This window comes from Sus scrofa, chromosome 6, assembly GCF_000003025.6.
Source record: "Sus scrofa isolate TJ Tabasco breed Duroc chromosome 6, Sscrofa11.1, whole genome shotgun sequence".
Taxonomy (NCBI): domain Eukaryota; kingdom Metazoa; phylum Chordata; class Mammalia; order Artiodactyla; family Suidae; genus Sus; species Sus scrofa.
In genome coordinates this window covers 54,405,807-54,431,378 of record NC_010448.4, presented here as the reverse complement: position 1 = coordinate 54,431,378, position 25,572 = coordinate 54,405,807, and the positions used below count along the sequence as shown (strand labels likewise).

Here is a 25,572-nt window from a genome sequence, read left to right as displayed (position 1 = left end):
GCGCGCCTGCGCAGTAGGGTAGGCGTAGGTGTTAGGGAGGGTGGAGCTACGGACTCTGGTTAGAGGGCTCGCGAGAGGACCAGCGGCGCATGCGCAGAGAAACGCAGGAAAGGCGGCACCTGCGGCCGAGCGAGGAGCGTCGCGCGTTCAGGCCTGAGGAGACCTGAAAGGGCCGGAAATGGTTGCTAGCCTTCTCAGTTGAGCCTTCTTCACCTTCATTATCGCCTGACTGACCAGACTGGAGACCCCAGGCTTCGAGGCTACGGTGAAGGTGACTTGGTTCCCAAGGGTTCCCTGAAACTTGGGGTGTGTGAGTTTGGGCCCTGGACTTGGCAAGGGATAACTTTTAGGCCGCAAGACGGAGCCTCCCAGACGCTCTCCTTGGCGTCGGCCCCTTGGCTCACTTGATCTCACCCTGAGTCAGTTCCAAGGCTCAACCTTCAGGGGAGTCGCCTTCGGTCCCTGCCCAGTTGGGGATTCCCATTGGTTCAGGCTGCCAAGCGGTGGAGATCGGGTCCAGCCCTGTCTCTGGCCTGTGAGGGACAAGCAGTTACGGCCTGCGCCTTGAGGATGCACCAGGGACCCTCCTTTCAGTTTTGGAGTTGGCGGGTCCAGGAAGGAGGTAAACTGAGAGGCACGGGGCCTTTCCGGAGCCCCCCCTACCCCCCCAGCGCTCCCCAGAGGGAAGGATGCTGGAGGGTGTCACACAGTCAGCCACCCTCAGGGCGTCTCCAGCCTGCGAGGAAGGGTTTACCAGGGGACCAAGGGGGTTTTAAGTGTTACAAGTGGCCAGTTTGCAGGATCTCTTTGCTAAAACTCAGTTCTTTCCCTGGGTCAAATTTACTGATTTACCAGAAAACTCGTTTTAAGGATACACTTAAATACGTTTTTAAAAATTGAAATATAGGCGTTCCCATTGTGGCTCAGCGATTAAGGAGCCCTGCTAGGATCCATGAGGACACAGGTTGCCTCGCTCAGTGGGTTAAAGAGGCCTGCGTTGCCGTGAGCTGTGGTGTAGGTCGAAGATGCGGCTCGGATCTGGCGTGGCTGTGGCTGTGGTGTAGGCCGGCGGCTACAGCTCCAGTTGGACCCCTAGCCTGGGAACCTCCCTATGCCGCAGATACAGCCATAACAAGACAAAATAATAATAATAAATAAATAAATAGGAGTTCCTGTCATGGCTCAGCAGTTTATGAACCTGACATAGTATCCATGAGGACGGGGTTCCATCCCTGGCCTCGCTCAGTGGGTTAAGGATCCGGCATTGCCGCGAGCTGTGGTGTAGGTCCCAGATGTGGCTTGGATCTGGCGTAGCTGTGGCTGTGGAGTCGGCCGGCAGCTACAGCTCCGATTTGACCCCTAGCCTGGGAACCTCTATGTGCCGTGGGTGCGGCCCTAAAGAGTCAAAAAGACTACACATACAAACAAATGAATAGATAAATAAATTTAGATAAAAACCCAGTTTAAAAAATTGAAGTATAGTTGATTTACAATGTTGTGTTAATTTCTGCTCTACAGCAGAGGAATTCAGTTATATATATATATTCAGTTTATCTATATGTATATATTTTTTTCATATTCTTTTTCATTATGGTTTAGCACAGGATATTGAATAGAATTCCCTGTGCTATACAGTAGGACCTTGAAAGGAGTCCCTTTTTGAATATGTTCAAGAAAGATTGATATATTTTTCATGAGTACCGCCCCCCCCCCTTTTAAAGTGGAAGGGCGGTGTCAGGGTCATTGTTAACATGAATGATGGGAATCAGAAGTACTTATTATTTTGAGTTATGGTTCATTTCAGCTGCTGGCAAACCACCTAGTAGTAGTGAAGATTTGTGTTTCTTAGGTAAGCTGCCAACTCTTAGATAAATGTCCCCAGCTTTCTCAACTTGGTTAACTTTTGAATGAATTGAATTAAGATTTGGGGTTTCTTCCAAAGCCCAAAGGAAAGAATTCATTATGGACACACTTTAGAGTTTATCTTATTTGATTTTGTGTTGATTATCTGAGGCTCTCTGTTGCTTTCTCTTTAGCTTTTGTGACAGCATTTCCTTCTGGCATTTCTCCTTATTCTTGAGCCATTTCTTCTCTTTTTCTTTATATTTTATTTTTAACATTCTAAATCATGAAATATGCATCCACAAAAGTGCATAGAACATATAAACAGAGTTTTAAATGAATAATTATAAAGCTTATATCTACATAACTGCCAACAGATTGAGAACTAGAATATTACCATGACTCTGGAAGATCATCTCAAATTGTCATTTCATAATCAAATACCTCTTTTTCTCTTTTAGAGATAGCTTCTAGTCTGACTTTTGTGGTAATAATTTCTTTGAATTTCTTTATACTTTTACTATGTCTATATGCATCCTTAAATTATTAGTTTAATTTTGCTTCTGTTTTGAACTTAGAAATATGACTTATTGTCTCTGGAATATTTTATGTTGTGCTTTTGTTCAACATTGTGCATTTTTACTGTTGAGTGTAGCTGCAGTTCCTTTATTTTCTTCATATATGCGTAGTATTCTTTTGTTTGAATAGTCTATGATTTATTCATTTTACTCTTGAGGGGCATTTGCATTTTTCAACTTTATGACAATTATGAATACTGTTGTGGGGAACATTCTCTCTCTTTTTTTTTTTTTTTCTGTAGCTGCACGCACGGCATATGGAAGCTCCCTGGGCAGGGATTGAATCTGAGCCACAGATGCAAACTACACCACAGCTGCGGCAGTGCTGGATCCTTTAACCCATTACTTCAGGGCCAAGAATTGAACCTATGCTTCCTGAGCTGCTGCAGTCTGGTTCTTAACCCACTGTGCCACAGCGGGAACTCCACTGAGAATGTTCTTGTGAGAAGTAGAAAAATGTTTAGTTGGTAAAGAGCTCTTTATGGAATCAGACTATGTTAAATCCTGACTCTGCCACTCATGGGCAGTGTAACCTTGAGAAAGTTGTGTAGTTTCTTTGTGTTTCAGTTCTTTCACTTTTGTAAAGTGGAGATAATTATAGTATTTACCTCGTAGCGTTGTTGTGAAGAGTAATGTAATATAAAAATGTGAAGCATTTAGAACAGTGCTTGACACAAAGCAAGCACAATGTGTTAATTATTGTTATTATTACTATATTCTGTTGCACAAGTGAAAAAGTTTCTCTGGGGAATATACCTAATATTGGGAGTTGTTGGGCCATAGGGTATGTATGCATTCGATTTTACTACTAAGTTGTTCTCCAAGTAGTTTTAACAATTTATACTAACATTGAGGATAATTCTTATTTGCTCTGCAGCTCATCAATATCTGGTATTATTTGACTTTTCCATTTTTTACCAATCAGATTGTTATGCAGTGGTATTTCTTTTTTTTTTTTTTCCTTTTTTTTTTGACAAAGAAGGAAAAAATAGCTTTATTGCTTTGCCAGGCAAAGGAGGCCACAGCAGGCTAATGCCCTAAAGACCGTATCCTCATTGTAATTTTAATTGCCTTTCACTGATTATTAATGACATAATATTTGTATTATGGAATTTTATATTGATTTGAATAATTTAACTCCATGATGCATGTCATAATTGTTTAAATATTATAAAATATTTGTGAAGTGCCGCTCAAGCCTCTTGCCCATTTTCCTATTGGGTTATCTGTCTCTTTTTTTTTTTTTTTTTTGGCTTTTCTCTTTTTAGGGCCACACTAGCAGCAGCATATGGAGATTCCCAGGCTAGGGGTCTAATTTGAGCTGCAGCTGCCTGCCTACACCAGAGCCACAACAACACGGGATCTGATCTGTGTCTGCGACCTACACCACACCTCATGGCAACGCTGGAACTTAACCCACTGAGTGAGGCCAGGGATTGAACCTGCAACCTCATGGTTCCTAGTTGGATTCGTTTCCATGGAGCCACGATGGGAACTCCTGTCTTTTTCTTTCTGATTTGTACATGTACTTTATACTTTTTGAATATTAGTCATTTGTTGTCATGTAGGTTGCAGATATCTTCTCCCACTCTATGGTTTTTCTTTCTGTTATCCTTTTGGGGACTTTTGATGAAAAGGAGGTTTTAATTTTAATGTAGTAAAATATATCAAATTGAAATTTTTGGTCATTGCTCATCATGTCTTTTATAAGAAATCTTTTCCTCTACCAAGGCGTTGTGCTTCAAGGGGCAGCATTCACATCATCTGCAATTTTTTTGCCTGGAGTAATAGAAGACAGTGATCCTCCATTCCTTCATATTTTCTTGAATTTTATGCTATGGCTTTTCACATTTTCTTCTTTCTTCTTTCCACCTGAGACAGATTTTTGCATGTTATTTGAGGTAGGGGTCAGTTTCTTTTTTTGTTATATGGATACTCAATTGTCCTAACACCATTTATTGAGAATTTAACCCTCTACTCACAGGTCTGCTATGGCATATCTATCCATGTATCTAGACTTCATATATGGGAGTCTAGTTTTAGGCTCTTGATTCTGTTCCATTAGTCTATTTGTCCCTGTCTCAATTCACACTGTCTTACTACAAATTTATAATAAGCTTAATACTTGTTAGAGTATATCTTCTCATTTTGTTTTTATTCAGGAGTATCTTAGCTATTTGGGGGCTTTCGAGTTTTCAGGTAAATTTTGTTATCAAAGTTGAGGTGTCCTTATAAAATAAATGGAGGAGTGTTCCTCTTTCTGTTTTCTAGAAAAGCATATTTAATACTGGAATTATTTCTTCCTTAAAGGTTGGTAGAATTTGCCATTAATGATATCTGGTATTAGAAATGTTTGTATGTGTGTGTGTGTGTTTGTGTGAGTGAATATGTGTATGTACATGTATGTGTGTTTGAAAGATTTTTTTTTTTTTTTGACTGTGTCTGCAGCATATGGAAATTCCCAGGCCAGGGATTGAATTTGCACCACGGCAGCCATCCGAGCAGTGACAACACTGAATCCTTATTTGCTGAGCCACAGGGAACTCCTATTTTTAGTTTTTTAAGGAAACTTCATACTGTTTTCCGTAATGGCTACACCAATTTGCATTCCCACCAACAGTGTAGGCGGGTTCCCTTTTCTCCACACCCTGTGCAGTCTAACATTGTGTGCAGATTTTTTTTTTTTTTTTTTGGTCTTTTTGCTATTTCTTTGGGCCGCTCCCCGCGGCATATGGAGGTTCCCAGGCTAGGGGTCCAATCGGAGCTGTAGCCACCAGCCTACGCCAGAGCCACAGCAACGCGGGATCCGAGCCGCGTCTGCAACCTACACCACAGCTCATGGCAACACCGGATGGTTAACCCACTGAGTAAGGGCAGGGATCGAACCCGCAACCTCATGGTTCCTAGTCGGATTCGTTAACCACTGCGCTACGACGGGAACTCCCCTGTGCAGATTTTTTTTTTTCCCTCTTTTTTTTTTTATTTTTTTATTTTCCCACTGTACAGCAAGGGGGTCAGGTTATCCTTAGATGTATACATTGCAGTTACAGTTTTTTCCCCCATGTGCAGATTTTTTTAATGGCCATTCTGATTGGTATGAAGTGGTACCTCATTGTAGTTTTGATTTGCATTTCTCTAATAGTTATCAATGTTGAGCATCTTTTTGTGTGCCTATTGGTACATTAACGATTTTTTTTTTTTTTCTTTTTAGGGCCTCACCCGCAGCATATGGAAATTCCGAGGTTAGGGGTTGAATTGGAGCTGCAGCTGCTGGCCCATGCCACAACCACAGCAACACCAGATATGAGCCGCATCTGCGACCTATACTGCAGCTTACTGCAATGCTGGATCCTTAACCCACTGAGCAAGACCAGGGATTGAACCTGCCTCCTCTTGGATGCTAGTCAGATTTGTTTCTGCTGAGCCATGTCGGGAACTCCGCATTAACTGATTTTTTTTTTTTTTTTTTTTTTGTCTTTTTGCCTTTTCTAGGGCCACTCCTGCGGCATATGGAGGTTCCCAGGCTAGGGGTCTAATCGGAGCTGTAGCCACTGGCCTACGCCAGAGCCACAGCAATGCAGGATCCGAGCCATGTCTGCGACCTACACCACAGCTCATGGCAACGAAAGATCCTTAACCCACTGAGCAAGGCCAGGGATCGAACCCGCAACCTCATGGTTCCTAGTCGGATTCGTCAACCACAGTGCCACGACAGGAACTTCCATTAACTGATTTTTGAATTTTTTTTTGTCTTTTTGCTTTTTCAAGGGCTGCTTCCCGCAGCATATGGAGGAGGTTCCCAGGCTAGGGGTCGAATTGGAGCTGTAGTCACTGGCCTACACCAGAGCCACAGCAACGTGGGATCCGAGCCGCGTCTGCAACTTACACGACAGCTCGCGGCAACGCCGGATCCTTAACCCACTGAGCAAGGGCAGGGATCGAACCTGCAACCTCATGGTTCCTAGTCGGATTCGTTAACCACTGCGCCATGATGGGAACTCCTGATTTTTGAATATTGAACCAGCCTTGCATACTTGGGATAAATCCCATTTGGTCATGATGTATAATTCTTTTTTTACATTGTTGGATTGTATTTGCCTTCTTTTTTTTTTTTTTTTAATGGCCACACCCACAGCATATAGTTCTGGGGCTAGGGATTGAATCTGAGTTGTAGCTAGCCTATGCTGCAGCTATACTGCCTACACCACAGCCATAGCAATGCGGGATCTGAGTCACATCTGCAGCTTACACACAGCTCATGGCAATGCCGGATCCTTAACCCACTGAGCAGGGTCAGGGATTGAATTCAACTCCTCATGGATACTAGTTGGGTTCATTATGGCTGAGCCGCAGTGGGAACTCCTTGCTAATATTTTGTTGAGGATTTTTGGTCTATGTTTATGAGAGTTGTTGGTCAGTACTTTTCTCTTCCTGTAATATCTTTGTCTGGTTTTGGTATCTGGCTCATGCTGATTTCATTGAATTATTCCCTTTGCTCTATCCTTTGATCATAGGGAACTGTATAATTTCGTCCTTAAATATTTGGTAGAATTCATTAGTGAGCCCATGTAGACCTTGTGCTTTCTGTTTTGGAAGGCAATTAATTATTTATTATTTCTTTAATAGAGAGAGGCCTATTTAGATTATCCTATTTCTGTATGAGTTTTGGAAGATTGTGTTTTTCAAGGAATGGTCTATTTTATCTAGGTTATCAAATTGATGGTCATAGATTTTTTTTCTTGGTGTTCCTTTATTATCCTTTTAATGTCCTTTGGATTTGTAGTTATGTCTACTATTTCTGATGTTAATAATTTGTGCCCTCTTTCTTATGTTGTTACTCAGCTTGGCTAAAAGCTATCAATTTTATTGATCTTTTCAAAGAACCAGCTTTTGATTTTGTTGATTTTCACTACTTATTTTTGTTTTCAATTTCTACTCTAATTCTTATTTGCCTTTTCTTCAGAAGAAAAACTTTTAAATTCTTCTAGTTTCCTAAGGTGGAAACTTAGATTATCAATTTTATATATATTTTTATTTTTTAAATATATGCATCCAATGCTATAAATTTCCCTCAAAGCACTGCTTTTGCTGCATCCCAGAAATTTTGGTGAGTTGTTTCATTTTTGTTTAGTTCAAAATATTTTACTTTTTTTTTTTTTTTTTGTCTTTTTGCTATTTCTTTGGGCTGCTTCCGTGGCGTATGGAGGTTCCCAGGCTAGGGGTCTAATCGGAGCTGTAGCCGCTGGCCTACGCCAGAGCCACAGCAACGTGGGATCTGAGCCACATCTGCAACCTACACCACAGCCCACGGCAATGCCAGATCCTTAACCCACTGAGCAAGGGCAGGGACCGAACCCGAAACCTCATGGTTCCTAGTCGGATTCGTTAACCACTGCGCCACAACGGGAACTCCCAAAATATTTTAAATTTCTCCTAAGGTTTATTCTTTGGCCCATGTGTTAGAAGTTTTTTTTGTGTTTTTTTGTTTTTGTTTTTGTTTGTTTGTTTTAGAAGTTTGTTGTTTAGTCACCACGTATTTTTGGATTTTCCAGTTATCTTTGTGTTATTTAATTCTGGTTTAATTTGATTGTGGACTGAGAGCAGGCATTGTATGACTTCTTGACTTTTACATTTGTTAAGGTGTTTTGTGGCCCAGAATGTGGTCTACTGTGGTGAATGAGCTTGAGAAAAGTACGTATTCTTCTGTTACTGGATGAAGTAATTGGTAGATGCTAATTATATCCTGTTGATTGGTGGTGGTGTTGAGTTCAACTATATCTTTACTGCTGATTTTCAGTCTTTGATCTCTTTGCATTTCAGTTTTGGAGGTTTCTATTGAGATAGCCTCAAGATCAGAGTTTATATTCTTGGCCGTTTCCAGTCTACTAATATACCTCTCAAAGATATTTCTCATTTTTGTTATGGCATTTTTTTCTTTGTCTCTATCAATTCTCCTTGGTTCTTTCTTAGGATTTACATCCTTCTGCTTACATTGCTCATCTGTTCTCGCATGCTATCTACTTACTTAATCCATTAGAGCCCATAGCATATTAATCATAGTTGTATTAAATCCCTGGTCTGATGATTTCAGTGTCCCAGCCATGTCTGGTTCTGATGCTTGCTGTCTCTTCAAATTGTGCTTTTTGCCTTTTGGTATGCCTTTTAATTTTTTTTTCTTGATAGCCTGAACATGATGTAATGGGTGAAAGGAACTGCTGTAAACAGGCCTTTAGGAGTGCAGTGGTAAGGTGTAGGGATAGGATGTGTCCTACAATCCTATGACTAGATCTCAGTCTTTAGTGAGCCTATTTTTCTGGACTGTGAATTTCACAAGTTTTTCTTAAAAATTTTTCCCCTTCTTTTCTTAGGACAGGATGGCTAGAATGGGCTGGAGTTGGATATTTCTTTACCCTAGGTCAGTTTGACTCTGATATTACCCCAAAAGATTAGATTCTGGTTAACTAGTTTCTCCTGAGGACTGGAGCCATTCAGAATGGTTCTTTTTTCCTTCCCCATGCTGGAAGCACAAGGGATTTTTCTCTGATATCTTCTAAGAAACTGGTCAGGTTCCTGGAGGTTGAACTTACAAAAATGAGCCCCTCCCCAAATGGCTAAGTCCCCTTGCAGTTTTAAACTCTCAGAGTTGTCCACACAGAGCCTCCAGAAATTTGTCACTTATAATTCAAGTTTCCTGTCCTGGTACTGGTTCCATGGTGATTTGCGCTCAGGAGTCTGCTCTGCTCTGTAATCAGTGAATCTGTATTTGCCTGTCTCTCCGGTCTTAAAGGCAGTGATTTGCCCTGTGTCCTCACCTCCCTTAGGGATCCAAGAGTTGTTAGTTTTTCAGTCTGTTCAGCTTTTTACTAGTTAGGATGGAATGGCAAATCCCCCCTTACAAGTTCTTTAGATGGGAACCAGAAACTCACAGTCCAACTCATTTTTCACATTCCACTTTAACTTCTTCTTCTTCTTTTTTTTTTTTTTTTGTCTTTTTGCCTTTTCTAGAGCTGCTTCCTTGGCATATGGAGGTTCCGAGGCTAGGGGTCTAATTGGAGCTGTGGCCACTGGCCTATGCCATAGCCATAGCAAAACAGGACCCGAGCTGCGTCTGCAACCTACACCACAGCTCACAGCAACACGGGATCCTTAACCCACTGATCGAGGCCAACGATCAAACCTGCAACCTCATGGTTCCTAGTCAGATTCGTTAGCCACTGAGCCACAATGGGAACTCCTGAGAAACATTTTTATTCATTCATTTAACATATTTTTTGAGTATTTGATATGGGCCAGGCACTGTTTTAATCACCAGGGATACAGCATTGAATAAACAAGCATCCTTGTTGTTAGGAAGTTTACATTCTGGTGGTGGAGATAGGCAATAACCAAATGAACAAATAAAAATATCAGGAGGTGATAACTGACACGAGGCAAATCAAAAGGTAAGGTAGGATGATCAAGAGGAGGAGTGTGTGGGGCACTGATTTAGACAGGATCGCAGGGAAACCCTCTCTGACAAGGTGACATTTGAGCAGACTCCTGAACACAATGAGGGGAGGAACCATGACAAGATTTCGAGAGAGAGTTCCAAGCAGAGAAAACAGTAAGTACAAAAGCAAGAGGAAGCATCATGCCTGGAGTTTTTGAGCCACAAGGAGATAAGAGGAATAGAAGGTTAGGAGATGAGGCCAGAGAGGTAATGGGAGATCATGTAGGGCCTTTTAGGCCATAAAAGTAGGACTTAGGTTTCTATGCAGAATGAGAGAGGAAGCATGGCAGGGTTTTGAGAAAGGGAGTGACATCAGATTTGTTTTTGAAAAAGATTCCTATGACTGCTCTGTTGTGAATAAACTAGGAGGAGTCAAGAGTGAATCAAGGAGAGTAGTTGGGAGCTATTCTGACGTCCCACATGGAAGCTAGCAGTGGCTTGGGCTGAGATGGTAGAGGTGTAGGTTGCAAGGAAGAGCTAGCTACTAGGGAAGGGGAAACATGATATTCAGGGATATAGTAGACATCACTGTGGAAGGAAGAGTGGGAAAATCCAAATAAAATACAAGAAACTCCCAGGACAGCTTTTAAACAGGCTGGTGTGTGGTCATCCAAGTAGTAGATAGAATTCCAGGACAGAAGGTTCAGGTGGCAGCATTTTCAGGTGATAGTGGTTCTTGGAGTCAGTTCACTTATTCATTAACTCACTCAGCATGTATTTCTTGAAATTTTCTTTGTGTCAAGAAAGCCGTGTGGTACTGAGATACAAATGGATAGAATAAGCTCCTCCTCTCAAAGAGCACAGAGTCTAAGGAGCAAGACATATATCAGCAGACAATCCCAGTACAAGGTGGCAAGCGTATAGTTGAGGTTGCCAGGGACATCTAGGGGCATCTGGAGAGTCGGAAAAGGCGTCTCAGGTGAGAAGATGGTTGGGCATAGTCTGGACAGATGAATAGGTAGGTGGAGGGAGAGAGAAGGATATTCTAGGCCAAAAGACCCCACTTATATATTTATTGAGATTGAGAACATGCGGTAAAAGAGGCTGGATACATAGTGTGAGAAAAGGGGTGTATATATACATTTATGACTGGATCACTATGCTGTACAGCAGAAATTGGCTCAACACTGTGAATCAACTATACTTTAATAAAAAGGTTTTTTTTTGGTCGTCTTTTTAGGGCCGTACCTGTAGCATATGGGGCTTCCTAGGCTAGGGGTTGAATTGGAGCTGCAGTTGCCAGCCTATACCACAGCCACAGCAATGCCAGATCCATCTGAGCCACATCTGTGACCCACACCACAGCTCACAGCAACACCGGATCCTTACCCACTGAGTGAGGCCAGGAATCGAACCCATATCCTCATGGACATTAGCTGAGTTAGTTAACCACTGAGCCACGATGGGAATTCCTCCAACAAAAAGATTTTTTTTTAAAGTTAAAAAAAAGAAGAGGCCGGATACATAGACTGGAAGAACTAAGAATAGCTCCTGAGGGTCAATTGTTAGCTTTTTTGGAGTCTGTGTTGTTCACTACGGATACTCAGCACCTAGCAGAATCCCTGGTACATCATAGACACTCTCATATTCATGGAATGAATGAAGGTGACTTGGCCTTTATCCTGAGGGCACTGGTACCTGTGAAAGGTTTTTGAGCAGTAGAGAAATGTTTGAAAATTTTTCTTAGCTTGGAATGAAAAATGAAAATTTTTCTTAGCTTGGAATGGAAGAAGTTAAAGAGGATGAGGCTTAACCTAAGGCAGAGGTTTGGAGGTGAAGTAGAATATTCGAAAGATGCTAAAGTCAGGCTGACCTTGCCCTCCAAGACTGGGTAAGGCCCAAGTGTGCCTTCTACAGTCTCTTGGCCCTTCCTCCCAGTTTCTTTGCAGCCTCGGCTCTCCTGTGGGGCCACCCCTTCTACCCCATCATTCATGGGCTGTGGTCCTGTCTGAATCCAGTTGTGCTGCTGGTCCTGTCTGTGCCTTCTATGTTTCATCTGTCTCTGACGACCATCATCTACCTGGCCTGGGACTCAAGCGCTGTAAGCCTCTCTCCCCAGACCCCAGACCTTCACGGGGAGTGCGAACCAGATTTTTCCATCCATTCTTGGTCTAAAGACCATGTTATCTTCTTCTCTGACTCCCTGAAGACTCTTAGTCCTCTGCCCTGGTTCCCCTCCCACCCTTCCTTTCCACAGTCCTTCCTTTTCTGGGAATTTTGATGTTCTGAACCCCATTCCATCTCTCCACAGTCAAAACAAGTGGTCTGACAACACCCACCATGGGGCTGTTCACAGTGATTGCCCTTTCACTCACTGTCATCCTCCCCATCCCCATCTACCTTGTATATGGCCTCATCCGTGGGATTCCTGTCAACGCCACTAACTGGGGCAGGCCTGTGATAGCTTCCAAATCCCCTTCCCCCCCGCCCCCCCCCCCCGAGTATCCAAAAGGAGGAAATCCTACAAAGCCATGTTCAAGTTGCTGATTAACCTGGTGTGGGACTTTCTAACTTTATCTCTTCAGCCTGGCATCATATATCCCTCAGAACAGACCTAACAGGCAACTCTTAATACCAACTTGCAACTGATGATGTCCCTGGACCTGGAAATGCTTTTATTCCCAAGGATAGGGACATTTTTTTTCGGTGGGGGGGGGGCAGGGCGGGAAGCCCATGGGGCCTGGCTTTGCACTTCCCTTCCCAGGCCCCATCCTCCCTGGTTACCACTTTCGCTGTGTTTTCTCCATCCCCTTCCTCAGTATATACAAATGCCCATTTTATATGCCATCAGTGCTGCCTGCAGAACCTGTTTCTCAACTGATCTCCCTGGCTCCTGGAATGAAGCTGGGGAGGTAGGTGGTCAATAAATCAGTCCACTGGGATTCCAAGCACAGGGTGTGAGCAGATTTTTTTCTACAAATGTATCAGATGTTCAGTTTTTCTCTCATGAGTGTCTCTTTTTTTTTTTTTTTTTTTTTTGCTTTTTAGGGCCGCACCTTTGGCATGTGGAAGTTCCCAGGCTAGGGGTCAAATTGGACCTGCATCTGCTGGTCTACACCACAGCCACAGCAACTTGGGATCTGAGCCACATCTGTGACCTACACCACAGCCCATGTCAAGGCTGGATCCTTAACCCACTGAGCGAGGCCAGGGATCGAACCTGCATCCTCATGGATCCTAGTTGGGTTCATTAACTGCTGAGCCACGAAAGGAACTCCCAAGTCTTTCTTTCTTTTCCGAGCCAAATGTCCAGCCCTGAGTTCCAACGCTCCCCTTGCTGTGGCAAATTCAGGTGCTAGATTATTAGACTTGCTTTATCCTTGAGCCAAGAGAAACCCAGGAAATGGTGGCTTCAACAAAGATGGAAAGGATATTAATGCACTTGCTGATGGGATGTGGTAATCCTATCATTGGTCTAAAAATTATTTTTTAAAAAGAGGTTCCAAGACTGTTGTGGACTGTGTATCTGTGAGCTGAGTTCCAGGGAACTAATGCATTGTTTTGCTGAGCGCACCAGGGGCCCCTATCTGCTCGGTAAGAGACATGGCAGGTTTTACCACGGGGCTAAATCAAATGAATTTGCCTAGCGGGTGATAACGGCCTGGGTGTGGGAGGCCTCTGGAGTTGGGGGCAGTGAACCTCCGTGTCATCAGCCATTGGCTGGGGTACCTCGTAGTCCCACCCTCTCACGCTCCTTCCTTCCTGTAGCCCCCCAACCGCGTGTTTCCCCCCAGCCCCCCCGCGCCCCCATCCAAACGATCGGGCGGCTTCAAGACCCGTGCTTTTGAGTCGGGTAAGGTGGGAATCAGGGAGGAGGCTGTTGCCTTCTCCCCTGATCAAACGGTCTGAGTTTTGGGAACCTGTTTGGGAACCCAGGAGCTCATCCTTTCTGCCCTCCCCCCACTCCTCCATTCCGGCTTTGGGATTGGAACTTGTTGGGGCGGGGACGTTGGAGAGTAGGATTTTACCAGATAAACCGAAAGGAGTGGAATGGAGATCTTGGTGGGTCTCCACTTGCTACTCCAAATTTTTCTTTCCTCTGGCCACTTGTTGCATGTCCTTTGGCACCTAACTGCAGGGTTGTTTGAATTGGGAATATCTCGTTTTGTTGTAGGGAGCACTGATCAGCGCTAGGAGGCTGATTTCTATAGCAGGTGCTTCTCTACAAAGCTCTGGGTCCTTACTGTCTAAGGCTGAGTTTAGTAGCACCCTTGTGTGTGATGCGCGGGTTTTCTTTTGGACTGCTGTTGGGAATCTGTTTCTTGGTAAGGTACCTTATACTTGTCCTCACAGGACTGGTGTGAGAAAAAAGTATTGTCATCCTGTTTTAACCAGGAGATCCAGAAGTAAGAGAGGTCCACACAGTGAGTCAGCGGTAGAGCTGGCAAAGGTTCTTGTCTCAGCACTCCCTGCGGTTTTATTCTGGACATTTACAAACACATACAAAAACATAATGTAATGAATTACTTTGTACCTGTCACCCATCTTCAGTAATGACCAACTCGTGACCAATCTGGTTTTATCCCTCCTCCCCACACTGCATGCCTTCCCATTATTTGGAAGCAGATCCCAAATTTACCATTTCATCTACAGGTATGTCAGTACATTCTCTAAAAACTAAGAACCCTTGGGGAAAAAAAAACTGACAAAACTATTATCACATCTAAAACAAATAACAGTAATCCTTTAATATCATTAAATATCCAGTCAGCGTTCAAATTTTTCTGGTTGTCTCATTTTTTTTTTCTGATAGCTTTATATTTTTTAAAACAGCTTTATTGAGACATAATTTATGTATCATACAACTCACCCTTTTAAAATATACAATTCAGTGGCATTTAATATATTCACAGATTTGTGCCTCCATCACTACAATTTTTGTATATTTTCATTACCCCTAAAAGAAAGCCCACATTCCTTAACCATCACCCCAAGTGTCCCAGCCCACAACCCCAGCCTTAGATGAACACTAACCTACTTTTGTTCTGTAGATTTGCCTATTCTGGACATTTCTTGTAAATGGAATCATGCAGTAAGTGTAGTTGTTTGTGACAAGATTCACTCGTGTAGCACATATCAGTACACACTTTATTTTTATTGCTGAGTTGTGCATTGTATGGCTATACCACGTTTTATTTATCCAGTTACCAGTTGGTGGACATTTTCTGTTGTTCCCACACCAGGACTGTTGTGAAACTGCTGCTGTGAACATTCATGTAAAAGTGGAGTTTTTTGTTTGTTTGTTTAGACATATGTTCCTATTTCTCTTGACATAAATTTAGGAGTGGAATCCTGGATCTGTGTTTAACTATTTGAGAGACTGTCTCATAATTTTTTAAAAGTTCATTTGAATCATCAGCCAAATAAAATTCATATGTTGCAATTCATTGCTATTCTTCTTAAGAATCTTTCAATCTGTAGGTCTTTCTCCTTTTTTCCTTCTTGAAATATATTTGTTGATAAAACTGCGTTGTTTGTCCTGTGCAATTTCCAGCCATCTGAAATTTGCTCGTTATCTGCCTGTGATGTTATTTAGTATATTCTCTGTCCCCTGTATTATTTCTAATACATTGATAATTAGGTCAAGTTGATTGTTTTGGGTTCGATGTTCTGGCAAGAATAGTTAATGAATGGTTTTATGTACTTCTCCTAGGAGGCAAAGAAAAAAAAAAGCCAAGTGCCTGAAGGTCTCTTTTTGAGATGTTGACAGCTGTTGAAGATCACTGTCTAGATTCATATATTTAATAGAAATTATAAAATGCCGGTATTCTAAGTTTATTATTACCTCCTTTTTTTTTTTTTTTTTCCTTCATTTTTGGCCACCTCGAGGCATATGGAATTCCGGGGCCAGGGATCAGATCCGAGCTGCAGTTGCGGCCTAAGCTACAGCTGAGTCAACACGGGATCCTTTAACCCACTGTGTGGGACTGGGGACTGAACCTGGGTCCCAGTGCTCCTGAGACGCCTCCAATCCCATTGCACCACAGCAGAAACTCCTTTCTTTCTTTTTTTTATTAGCTACACTAATTCTAGGAAGATACATCACTTATCAAATATTCATTAATTATCCTGGCATACACTTTAAAAGGCACGAGAACAGTGAACTTTTTGATTTTTTTCTCTTTATTTGCCAGCTTATAAATGAGTTGTTGCCTAATATCCTTTGAATATGATCATTGAAATTTTTAACTTTTAAAAATTTTATTTATTTTGCCCTTTTTTTTTTTTTTTTTTGTCTTTTTGCTATTTCTTGGGCCGCTCCCGCGGCATATGGAGGTTCCCAGGCTAGGGGTCGAATCGGAGCTGTAGCCACCGGCCTATGCCAGAGCCACAGCAACTCGGGATCCGAGCCGCGTCTGTGACCTACAGCTCGCAGCAACGCCAGATCCTTAACCCACTGAGCAAGGGCAGGGACCGAACCCGCAACCTCATGGTTCCTAGTCGGATTCGTTAACCACTGCACCACGACGGGAACTCCTATTTTGCCCTTTTCTTAAGGACTGCTTTTCTCTAGAGCTCATCTCTGAAAGCTGTGAATTCTCAAAGGGCTCAGTCTGCTTTATTTATGTTTTTCTCTCTCTTTTTAACATTTTTATTAAAGTATAGCTGATTTACAATATCATGTTTGTTTCAGCTGTGCAGCACAGTGATTCAGATATTTTTTTTTCAGATTCTTTTCCCTCATAGGTTATTACAAAATATTGAGTATAATTCCCTATGCTGTAAGTAGGTCCTGAGATTTTTAATATCTCTTTGAACTCATTGATTTTAAACATATTTGTATTTCTCTGAACTCATTGATTTAAAAATATTTGATATGTTGGTTTTTTGTTTTGTTTTTTTCTTTTTAGGGCCACACCTGTAGCATATGGAGTTTCCCAGGCTAGGGGCCTAATTGGAGCTACAGCTTCGGGCCTACGCCACAGCCACAGCAACTCAGGATCCGAGCCTCGTCTGCAACCTACACCACAGCTCACGGCAATGCCGGATCGTCAACCCACTGAGCAAGGGCAGGGACCGAACCCGCAACCTCATGGTTCCTAGTTGGATTCGTTAACCACTGCGCCACGACGGGAACTCCAAGTCTGCCATTCTTGATGTCCTTAAGGTCAGCAAGGAAGGAGATCCCATACCTGCAGACACAGGAACTAGAGTCCACCCAGGATGACAACTGTTAATGACAATATGGAGGCCCAGAATGAGGAACCTCAGCTGTCTAAACCCTCGGATTCCAAAACCATGGTTGTTACTACCTCAGCTTTCCAGTTCTTAGTGCCCGAGACGTTGCCTACTGAGGAAGTACCTGAGGAGAACCAGACTTTGGACCCTCTGTCAACATACCCTTGGTCCGAAGGAGAGAATGAAGACACATTGGAGACCCTAGACAAAGACGAGCAGAAAGACGAAACCCCCCATGACCGACCATACTGGACCAATAAAACTGAGTACTTCCTGGCCCAGGTGGGCTTCTCTGTCGGGATGAGCACCATCTGGCGCTTTCCTTATCTGTGTTTTCACAATGGAGGTGGTAAGCCTGGAGACCAGGAATCATGGACCCACAGGGGCTGGGCGGTGGGGGGGTGAGGAGTCAGAAACCTATCCTGGCCACTCCAGGGCCTTTGAGTCATGAAGGGGCTGAGGATCTGGGAAACTGATCAAGGTGGGGGCCAGGTACCTGAGTCCCTAGAGCCTTGGGAGTATGGGAGCAGGATATCTGAGATTTTAGTTTCCTAAGTATGGTGGGGCTGGAGGCCTGGGTCAAGGGTAGAAGTGGAGACTAGGTATCTGGGTCTTCCTTGAACTGGAGACTGGACACCTGGGACTATGAGGGGTGTGGGAACAGAGTCACAATGCCTGTAGCCCTGGTGGGGGGCCTGTTTTCCAGATGTCCAGGCCAGATGGTTCTCAGATCCCCTCCCCGAACCCCCTGCACAGGCAGTTTTCTCTTCATCTATATCCTCATGCTGTTCTTGGTGGGGGTTCCTCTCCTGTTCCTGGAGATGGCAGCTGGTCAGAGGATGCGGCAGGGAAGCATTGGCGTGTGGAAGGCCATCAGCCCCTGGATTGGGGGTTTAGGGTATACCAGCTTCATGGTGAGGAGCCCTGGGCTGCCCAGGCCTAACCTTTACCCCCACCCCCATCCCAGCCCATGTCCCTCGGTCAAGTCCCTTCAGGTTCCCAGTCCGCTGTCAACCCCCTTCCCTTGGCTGGCGCACCTCTCTTCCTCATCCCCAGAACGCTTCATGGTCCCTAGGTGTGCATCATCGTGGGCTTGTACTACAGTGTGCTCCTGGCCTGGAATTTCTTCTATTTGGTCCAGTCTTTCCAGTCTCCACTGCCTTGGTTATTGTGCCCCATAGCCAACAACCTCAGTGCTTATGGTGAGAAGGGAAGGACGAAAAGGGCAAATGGGGGAGGGCTGAGAAACGGACGGGGGAGGGAGGAAGATCATGGGGAGACCATGGTGAAATGGGATCGGGGTGGGGGGGGTAGATGTGAGGCCGGGGAAGCGCACCTGGTCTTGCAGTTCCCTCCACGGCCGGTCCACCTCAGATCCCGAGTGTGCAAGGACCACACCCGCTACCTACTTCTGGTACCGGAAGGTACTGAAGGCCACAGATGAAATCGAGATGGGTGGGTTGCCAATCCTGCATCTCAGTGTCTCTCTCTTTGTGATCTGGTTAATTATCTGCATCTCCATGATCAAAGGGCTCAAGTCCACTGGAAAGGTGAGCCACCCTCTAACTCACTGATCTAACGGACGTCCTTCTGTCTGAGACCCCCCCCCCCATAGTCTCCCGACTTGATGCTTGTAGGTCTCCAACCTCTCATCCCTTCTAGTCTGACCTCTGATTCCCAGTAGCCTTTGAGCCTGCGGTACAAACTCCCACCTCTGCTGAACTCTGTTTCTGCATCACACTTCCCACACAGATGCTGTATGTCTCAGTACTCCTCCCCTACGTCATCCTTTTCTGTCTTCTTATCCAAAGTCTGAAGATGAAAGGTGCAAATTTTGGTCTCAAGAATTTGTTGGCTGCCAAGGTGAGGCAGCTGCCACCCTTTATTTCTCTTATTCAAATGGGGGCGTCAAGGGCTGGAAGGTTGTTTGTCTGCCAGTGGCCCTCCCAGCTCCCTCCTTCACTCCCTTGTCCGTGTATATCCCTCCCTTTCTATGCTAGTTTGCTTCTCCTCCTCAGGTGCCAGCCCTGTACTCTGTGGAAGTGTGGCGCCGAACAGGGAGCCAGCTCTTTTTGTCCCTGGGCCCCGGCTTTGGCAGCTTCACAGCAATCAGCTCATACATCCCTCGGTCCAATGACTGTGTCATTGATGCCTTTGCTGTGGCTTTTCTCAACTTGGTCGCCTCAGTGACTATCACAGTGTTTGTATTTGCCACCTTGGGCCACTTGGCCACAAAGGACAACGAACTCTGTTACATGATGTGAGCCTAACCTTTCATTCGGAGATCATCACAGAGACCAAAGTCTTAGAAATAGCCCACAGAACTCCAGGCTAGGCCCTCTTCCCTCTGGGACGTTGGCTGTCAATATGGGGCCCTCACATTGGAGCATCCTAAACTTTAGAAACACCCGAAGCTCACCACCTTTATCTCTTTCAGAGCTGCCTTCCTAAAGTAGGAAGGCCCCAGAATTAGGTTTTCAAAGGTGGGTTCACCCCATTCTTAACTGGGGCTGTCAGGGAAAAATGAAAGGCTATCTTCAGCTGAACCATAGACAAAAAAAAAGGCCCGCTGCCCTAGAGTCCTCATGGACTCTCCTGCAACTTGCATTCCAAAGACGCTCATCAGACATTTATAAAATGTCTATCTGCCAGCCCTGTGTTGAGCTCTGGCGACACAGCCACTGGTAAATTGGACTACCAGCCCTGACCTCAAGAGAATCACAGTCTTTTGAGGAAGTAAATACTAAACAGATAATCAGGAACTAGATAAGGCCTGGTAGCAGGGCTGGTGAGGAGATGGAGAGAAAGGAGCTATTAACTTCCTGGGGCCGTCAGAGAAGTCTTCCTAGTAGAGGGATTCCTGAGCTAAGTCTGTCTCCTGACAAGTAATCACTGTTAGTGTTCTTTCAAATATCTCCAGTTCATAGACCTATATAAAAAACCATTTTAAAACATTAGATCATACCAAACTACTTTTCTGCAGTTTGTTGATTTGCCCTTATGAAGACAGATCATGAGGGTGTTCCCATTGTGGCTCAGCGGAAACGAATCTGACTAGTATCCATGAGGACGCAGGTTCACTCCCTGGCCTCACTCAATGCATTAGGATCTGGCGTTGTCATGAGCTGTGGTGTAGGTTGCAGATGCAGCTTGGATCCTGTGTCGCTGTGGCTGTGGTGTAGGCCAGCAGCTGTAGCTCCTATTGGACCGCTAGCCAGGGAACCGCCATATGCCATGGGTGCAGCCCTAAAAAAGACAAAAGACAAAAAAGAAAGAAAGAAAAAAAAAAGATTATGAAAAGATTTTCTTGGCAGTAAATAGAGTTCAGTGAGCTGGAGTAAGGCTTTGTAGGTGTTTGCCGCATAGAGACTGCTTAGGAGATGGAACTGAGACTGCTTAGGAGATGGAACTGAGTAGACTGAATGGGGAGAGAGCAGGGTCGTTCTAGGCAGAGAAAACATCAGGTATCAAAATACTGAGGTAACGGAATGCATGGCAAGTTGAAGAAGGTTGAGTGGTTGAGTAGGGCTAACCTGCAGAAGGTTAAGAGAGTTGCGAGTAAAGAGGTTGAGAGGGCAGTGGATTAAGAAAGCTAAGAAGCCATAATGTTACCCTGAGATTGTCTAGTAGGAGGTCAGAGTCCTAAATCCCTCAGTGATGCCATAGGAAAGACCCCTCCAGGAGGCTACTCAAGTCGGAAATTCTCTAGCCTCCCACAGACATCACCGTGGTTATGAAAGTAGGTGTCAGGCAGTACATGCCAGGCTCAGCACTGGCTCTCCTTCAGTTAGATCGAAACTTCCAGGCTAGTGATTTCCTTTTTCACCTAGGAGGCTGTCATAAAAGACCACATGGTTTTATAGAATTCTACCCCTGTCCCCAGGAATATTATGACATTGATAAACATGGTCGATGCTGAGATGATCCCCCCTGAGGCCAAGCCCCCAAAGAATGTGTATCAAGATCCAAGCTCTCTCTACCCCTCGTGGCTCAACAGCCTCCCTGAACACATCAAAATCGCTATCCTACCCTATTTGGTGGAGTGTGACTTATCTGAGCAATTGAATAAGGCAGGTAAAGGTTGGGGATGGGACCCTAGCGTTCCTCATCAAAGCCTCTAGTGCACCAGAGGCTTCCGCGCTGCTTAGGTGTCTGTAGAATTCCAAAAGGCAATTCTCAGAAGCATCTTGGACAACCAAGGCCAAGGCTCACAATATCCTGGTGCCTTAAGGCAACTTGCCTCTGCAGCCCCAAGCACAGGAGTTCACATCAGCTTGTTCACTCCAACCCCAAAGAGGGGCTAGACCAGCAGCTGGTTTTTTTGTTTGTTTGCAATTTAGGGCTGACCCCGCGGCATGTGGAGGTTCCCAGGCTAGGGGCTGAATCAGAGCTACAGCTGCTGACCTACGTCACAGCCACAGCAACGTGGGATCCGAGCGGCGTCTGTGACCTACACCACAGCTCACGGCAATGCCGGATCCTTAACCCCAGGGATCAAACCCACGTCCTCATGGATCCTAGTCAGGTTCATTACCCCTGAGCCATGATGGGAGCTCCCCAGCAGCTGTTTTAAGAGGACGTCAACATGTCTCAAGGCCAGACGAGTGTGGTAATGTCCACTCACAGTGCTGCAGACAATTGCCTAGGGGCGGGGATGGGAATGGAGTTAGGACTCTAGAGACTGAGCTCGGAGCCCTCACTCCCCCTCCTTTCACACGCAGGTTATGGTGGGTCCAGGCGTGGCCATCGTGGCATTTAGTAACATTATCACTGTGTTTTCTGGATCCACCTTCTGGGCCATCGTTATCTTCACGTTGCTGGTGAACCTGGGGCTGAGCACCATGGTAGGGATCATACAAGGCATCGTTACCCCTCTCCAGGATACTTTCTCTTCCCTGAGGGAATATTCAAAGCTGCTCCCAGGTACTCTGACCTATGACCCCCATCCCACCTATGGCCATGGTCTAGTTTAACCCCACTGGGACTCTTCCACAGCCCATGATGAGTTCCGACCTTGATCTAAATCTGATGTTTGCCTCCAGTGAGCATCTGTGTGCCTATGTTCCTGGGAAGCCTCCTTTTTGTGAGGCCCTCCGGCTCCTACTACGTGAACCTGCTGGATGATTACTGGGCATCTCTGGCCCTCTTCTTCATTGTCATCTTGGAGTCTGTGGCCATGGCCTGGATCTATGGGGCCAGGAGGTGATGTCCCAAGCCCAGGATCTCCTGCCCTGCACAGTTAGGGTTCCTATCGAGCGTTGGTTCCTCCTTTTACTGCCAGGTCTCTTATCCCAGGGCTTACAGAGCACCCCCAGGAGGGTGGGAAGGAGAAAAGCATGGGCTGGTTCCAGGGAAAATAGCTATAAAATGGAAAAGTGGTGAGCAGTCTCTCACAAGTCCTGGGGGCTCCTGAGTTCTTTCAGGGTATCTTGGCTATCTGAGACGAGTAATCCCTTGCTTCTCAAAGTGGGCTCTGAGGGAGTTCCCATCGGGGCTCAGCAGAAACGAACCTGACTAGCATCCATGAGGATGTGGGTTCTATCCTGGCCTCGCTCAATGGATTAAGGATCCGGTGTTGCCATGAGCTGTGGTGTAGGTCACAGATGCAGCTTGGATCCCACGTTGCTGTGGCTGTGGTGTAGGCCGGCACCTGCAGCTCTGATTTGACCCCTAGTCTGGGAACTTGCATATGCCGCTCCTGTAGCCCTAAAAAGAAAAAAAAAAAAAATGCGTGCTTTCTGAACTAGCAGTGTTGACATCAGCTAGAAGCTTATCAGAAATGCAGACCCTCAGGCTCCACCCCAGGCATTTGACTCTATCTGTATTTTAGCAAGAACTCCAGGTGATTTCTATGCATACTAACATTGAGAATCACCATGTGATCCAAGAGTGGCAGTGGTTACAGGTGATAGTGGCTCTTGGCATCAGTTGGTTCATTCATACACCCAATCACTCTCAAATATTTCTTAGGGGCTCCTATGTGCCAGGCAGGCCTTGCATTGAATATCGAGGATACTGGGATAATTAAATTTAGTTCCTGCTCACAGAGTCCAAAGAGGAATATCCTTGGGCAGGGTGGTAAATCTGATAGAGGCCGCAGGGAGGGCACTCTAGGAACACAGACTTTTATCTAAAGAAGATTGAAGTCAGCCAAGGAGAGGAATCTCGAAAGATGAAGCGGGGAGTTTGTCAAGGGAGAGAAAGAAGGGTGCTCCAGGCAGGAGAAACTGCGTAAGTGTTGGGATGAAGAAGGTGCACCACAGAAAGCTGGCTATGTGGGCTTGAGGAAACTACATTAAGGAAATTGGTTTTTATCCTGAAGGATGATAAAGGAGAGAGAAAAAATTATTTAAAAAATATCCTGGGGCTTGGACCAAAATCAGGCTGAAAGGAGATGAATTAGAGGGCAGAAAACTGGTTGTGGAGGTGAACAGAAAGGTTTAAGAAGTGTTAAGGGACCTCTCCCAGGCTGGGTTTGGACTGACCCTTACACCAGGCTGGGTACGGCCTGGACGGGCCTCCCAAAGTCATGTGGCCCTTCCTCCCAGGTTCCTTGCAGACCTGAGTATCATGCTGGGCCGCCCCATCTCACCCATCTATCGTTGGCTGTGGTGTTTTCTGTCTCCATTCGTGCTGCTAGTCCTGTTCTTAAGCACCCTGATTCACCTGTCTGTAAAGAAGATCACCTACTTCGCCTGGGACTCAAGAATTGTGAGCCCCCCCCACTCCCCCCGAAACAGACCCCATATCCCCCCAAGGAGTGGAGAGAAGACTTTTCTTTTTCTTTATTTATTTTTTAAATTACTCAAATGAATTTATCACATCTGTAGTTGTATAATGATCATAACAATCTGATTTCACAGGATTTCCATCCCACAGCCCAAACATCCCCCCACCCCCCAAACTGTCTCCTCCGGAGAGCATAAGTTTTTCAATGTCTGTGAGTCAGCATCTGTTCTGCAAAGAAGTTCAGTCTGTCCTTTTTTCAGATTCCACATGTCAGTGAAAGCATTTGATGACGGTGTCTCATTGTATGGCTGACTTCACTTAGCATGATAGTTTCTAGGTCCATCCATGTTGCTAAAAATGCTTGTATTTCGTTCTTTTTTTTGTCTTTTTGTCTTTTTGCTATTTCTTTGGGCCGCTCCCGCGGCATATGGAGGTTCCCAGGCCAGGGGTCTAATCGGAGCTGTGGCTGCCAGCCTATGCCAGAGCCACAGCAACACAGGATCCGAGCCACATCTGCAACCTACACCACAGCTCACGGCAACGCCGGATCATCAACCCACTGAGCAAGGGCAGGGACCGAACCCGCAACCTCATGGTTCCTAGTCAGATTCGTTAACCACTGCGCCACGACGGGAACTCCTATTTCGTTCTTTTTAATGGCTGAGTAATATTCCATTGTGTATATGTACCACATCTTCTGGATCCACTCCTCTGTCGATGGACATTTAGGATGTGTCCTCGTCTTGGCTATCGTGCATAGTGCTGCAATGAACACTGGAGTACACCTGTCTTTGCAAGTCGTGGTTTTCTCTGGAGAGATGCCCAGGAGTGGGATTGCTGGATCCAATGGTAGTTCTATGTTTAGTTTTCTGAGGAATCTCCATATGGCTTTCCACAGTGGTTGCACCCATTTACAACCCCGCCAACAGTGTACAAGGGTTCCTTTTTCTCCACACCCTTTCCAGCACTTCTTGTTTGTACACTTTTGGATGATGGCCATTCTGGCTGGTGTAAGGTGGTACCTCAGAGTGGTTTTGATTTGCATTTCTCTAATAATGAGTGATGTTGAACATCTTTTCATGTGTTTCTCGGCCATCTGTGTGTCTTCTTTGGAGAACTGTCTGTTTAGATCTTCTGCCCATTTTTGGATGGGGTTGTTTGTTTTTTTGGTATGGAGCTGCAGAAGGTGATTATAAATTTTGGAGATGAATCCCTTGTCCGTCGATTCACTTGCAAAGATTTTCTCCCATTCTGTGGGTTGTCTTTTTGTGTTGTTTAGGGTTTCCTTGGCTGTGCAGAAACTTTGAAGTTTGATTAGGTCCCATTTGTTTATTTTTGTTTTTATTGTCAATACTCTAAGAGGTGGATCTGAGAAGATGTTGCTGTCGTTTATGTCAGAGAGTGTTTGGCCTATGTTTTCCTCTAGGAGTTTGATAGTGTCTGGTCTTATATCTAGGTCTTTCATCCATTTGGAGTTTATGTTTGTGTATGGTGTTAGGGAGTGTTCTAATTTCATTCTTTCCCATGTGGCTGTCCAGTTTTCCCAGCACCACTTATTGAACAAGCTCTCCTTTCTCCATTGTATATCCTTGCCTCCTTTGTCATAGATGAGTTGGCTGAAGGTGCGTGGGTTCGATTCTGGGCTTTCTATCCGGTTCCACTGATCTATATTTCTGCCTTAGTGCCAGTACCATATGGTTTTGATGATTGTTGCTTTGTAGTATAGTCTGAAGTCCGGGAGCCTGATTCCTCCAG

General features: G+C 44.9%; 1 protein-coding gene across 1 annotated transcript; it reads left to right on the top strand.

The window, feature by feature from the left end:
- On the top strand, window positions 91-23,973 carry LOC110261362 (orphan sodium- and chloride-dependent neurotransmitter transporter NTT5-like). Its single transcript, XM_021097558.1, is given in 12 exon segments — window positions 91-271; window positions 17,018-17,437; window positions 17,845-18,002; window positions 18,164-18,290; window positions 18,463-18,638; window positions 18,841-19,096; window positions 19,099-19,348; window positions 19,528-19,540; window positions 20,952-21,208; window positions 21,782-22,011; window positions 22,131-22,290; window positions 23,637-23,973. Coding segments are annotated over 11 exon segments (2,235 nt in total). The 5' UTR covers window positions 91-271; window positions 17,018-17,094; the 3' UTR covers window positions 23,902-23,973.